The 2,509-nt window shown below is 74.0% G+C and overlaps 1 protein-coding gene across 1 annotated transcript; it reads right to left on the bottom strand.

Annotated features, from left to right (window-relative positions):
* Window positions 1-621: 621 nt before the first annotated feature.
* On the bottom strand, window positions 622-2,139 carry POU3F3 (POU class 3 homeobox 3; the record flags this gene model as incomplete). Its single annotated transcript, XM_082672147.1, has 1 exon — window positions 622-2,139. One exon carries the CDS (start codon window positions 2,137-2,139, stop codon window positions 622-624), a length of 1,518 nt encoding a protein of 505 aa, XP_082528273.1.
* Between the last annotated feature and the right edge of the window lie 370 nt (window positions 2,140-2,509).

Here is a 2,509-nt window from a genome sequence, read left to right as displayed (position 1 = left end):
GAGTCACCCCTGATTAAACCCGGTGCCTCTGCCTGCTTTCTGGTCGCTCCCAGGAAACAAAGTTTCGGTGGATCTCTCGAGGCGAGGGTGGGGGGGCGGCCCTTTGGAGGGAGGAGGTGGGAGGGAGGGGGGATGCTTTTTTTTTAAACAAATGTTTGTTTGTTTGTTTTTAAGAGGATAGGACGAGGCAGGTGCTAAGTGCTCTCCACCGTCGCCCCGTAGGACTTCTCAGGGTGGGAAAAGCCTCGCGAGCGCAGTTTTGGGGCGCTAGGCATCTTCACCCTTCTTTAAAAAGAAGCCCCCAAACGAACCCCCACCAGAGTAGAAACGAGATCTCACGATCGCCCCCTTTTTTCTTCCGGTTTTGCCACGGTCGTGTATATAAAACAGTCTGGGCATTTCTAGGCTTTGTTTGTTTGTTTCGCCCCTCCTTCCTTGGACTTCAAACAACGTCTCCTCGGTGCGTCCCTCTCCTTCCCCCCCGAGGGCGGGCAGGCCTGTCTTTGGGAGGAGGGGAGGGCGGCCCGGCCCGCCCGACCGCGGCGGCGGCGGCGGCGGCGACGGCGGCGTGACAGCGGCGGCGACGGCGGCGGCGGCCCGCTCCGCGCTGCGCCCGGGCCTTCACTGCACGCTTGTCTGCAGCCCGTGGTGCGGCGGCGGCGTGTCGGCGCTCACGGTGCCCACCTGCGAGTAGACGTCGTCAGGCGTCTGCTGCTGGATCCCGGGCGGCGTCATGCGCTTCTCCTTCTGGCGCCGGTTGCAGAACCAGACCCGCACCACCTCCTTCTCGAGCTGCAGGCTGTCGGCCAGGTTGGTGATCTCCTGCGCAGAGGGCTTGGGGCACTTGAGGAAGTGGCTCTCGAGCGCGCCCTTGACGCTCACCTCGATGGAGGTCCGCTTCTTGCGCTTGCGGCCCTGCGCCGCGATCTTGTCGATGCTCGTGGGGCTGCCGGTACTCGAGTCCGCCTCCTCCAGCCACTTGTTCAGCAGCGGCTTGAGCTTGCACATGTTCTTGAAGCTCAGCTGCAGGGCCTCGAAGCGGCAGATGGTGGTCTGCGAGAACACGTTGCCGTACAGGGTGCCCAGCGCCAGCCCCACGTCGGCCTGCGTGAAGCCCAGCTTGATGCGCCGCTGCTTGAACTGCTTGGCGAACTGCTCCAGGTCGTCGGACGTCGGCGTGTCCTCGTCCGAGTGCGGGTCGTGGCTGTTGAGTCCGGGCCCCGCGCCGCCGCCGCCGCCGCCGCCGTGGTGCGGGGGTCCCTGCGCGTGGTGCGGGTGCGGCGGGTGCGCGTGCGCGTGGTGGTGGTGGTGATGGTGATGCTCGGCCAGGTCGGGAGTGTCCCCGCGCACCAGCCCCGGGTGCACCAGGCTCTGGGCGCCGCCGCCCGCGCCGCCGCCGCCGCCACCTCCCGGCCCCGGGGGCGCGCTCAGCATGCCGTTCACCGTGAAGCCCCCGGGCTGCGAGTAGAGCAGGCTCTGCGGCGGCGGCTGCTGGCCCCCGGCCATGGACGGGAGGTGCGCGGCGGCGGCGGCGGCGGCGGCAGCGGCGGCGGCGGCGGCGGCGGCCCCCCAGCCCCCGGGGTGGCCCTGGTGCGGCGGCGGCGGAGGCGGCGGCGGCCCGAGGTGCGGCGGCCCGCGGTGGTGCAGCGCGGTGCCCGCGTGCAGGTCGTCGCGCCCCGCGCCGCCCTTCACGTCGGGGCCCTGGGGCGGCGGTGGCGGCGGCGGCGGCGGCGGCTGCTGGGGGCTGCCGGCCATTCCCACGGCGCTGCCGGACCACGGCGAGCTCGCCTCCACGGCGGCGGCGGCGGCGGCCGCGGCGGCGGCGGCGGCGTGGGGCAGGGCCGTCACCCACTGGTGCGCGTGGCTCAGCATATGGCCGCCGTTGCTGGCGGCCATGGCCCCCTGCATGAAGTCGCTCTGCACCATCTTGACAGAGGCCGGGTCCCCCCGGTAGGCACCCGAGGTCACGGCGGCGCTGCCGGGCGGCATGCCACCGCCGCCGCCGCCCGCCCCGCCGCCGCCGCCGCCGCCCCCGCCGCCGCCGCCACCGCCGGCCCCCGCCGCGTCCGAGTGGACGATGGAGCCGGCCGCTAGCAGGCTGTTCCCCGGCAGGTAGGGGTTAGAGGCCGCCGTGGCCATCCCGCTCCGCTCCCGCCACCCTACCGCCGCCACCACCGCCGCCGCCGCCGCAGCAGCAGCCGCGGCCGCCGCCGCCGCCGCCGCCGCGCCCCCCCGCCTCCCCCCGCTCCGCCCCCGCCCCGGGCCCCCGCCGGCCTCGCCGCCGCCGCCGCCGCCGCCTCCGCCCCCGCCGCCGCAGCCGCGGCCGCCGGCTGCAGCTGCAAGGCCGCTGGGCAGGGCGCGGGGGTCGCCGGCCGGCCTTGGTCAGCAGCCGCCGCCGCCGCAGCCGCCGCCGCAGGAGCCGCGCTCCGGGGAGGGGGGCTCGCTTCTCGGCGGGGCGCGCTCCGTGGCCGCCCCCCTCAGGGGGGGTCGTGGCCGCCCCCCAGCCCCG

This window comes from Grampus griseus, assembly GCF_964374135.1.
Source record: "Grampus griseus genome assembly, chromosome: 15".
In the NCBI taxonomy this organism is placed as follows: domain Eukaryota; kingdom Metazoa; phylum Chordata; class Mammalia; order Artiodactyla; family Delphinidae; genus Grampus; species Grampus griseus.
This window is presented reverse-complemented; position numbering and strand designations above follow the sequence as displayed.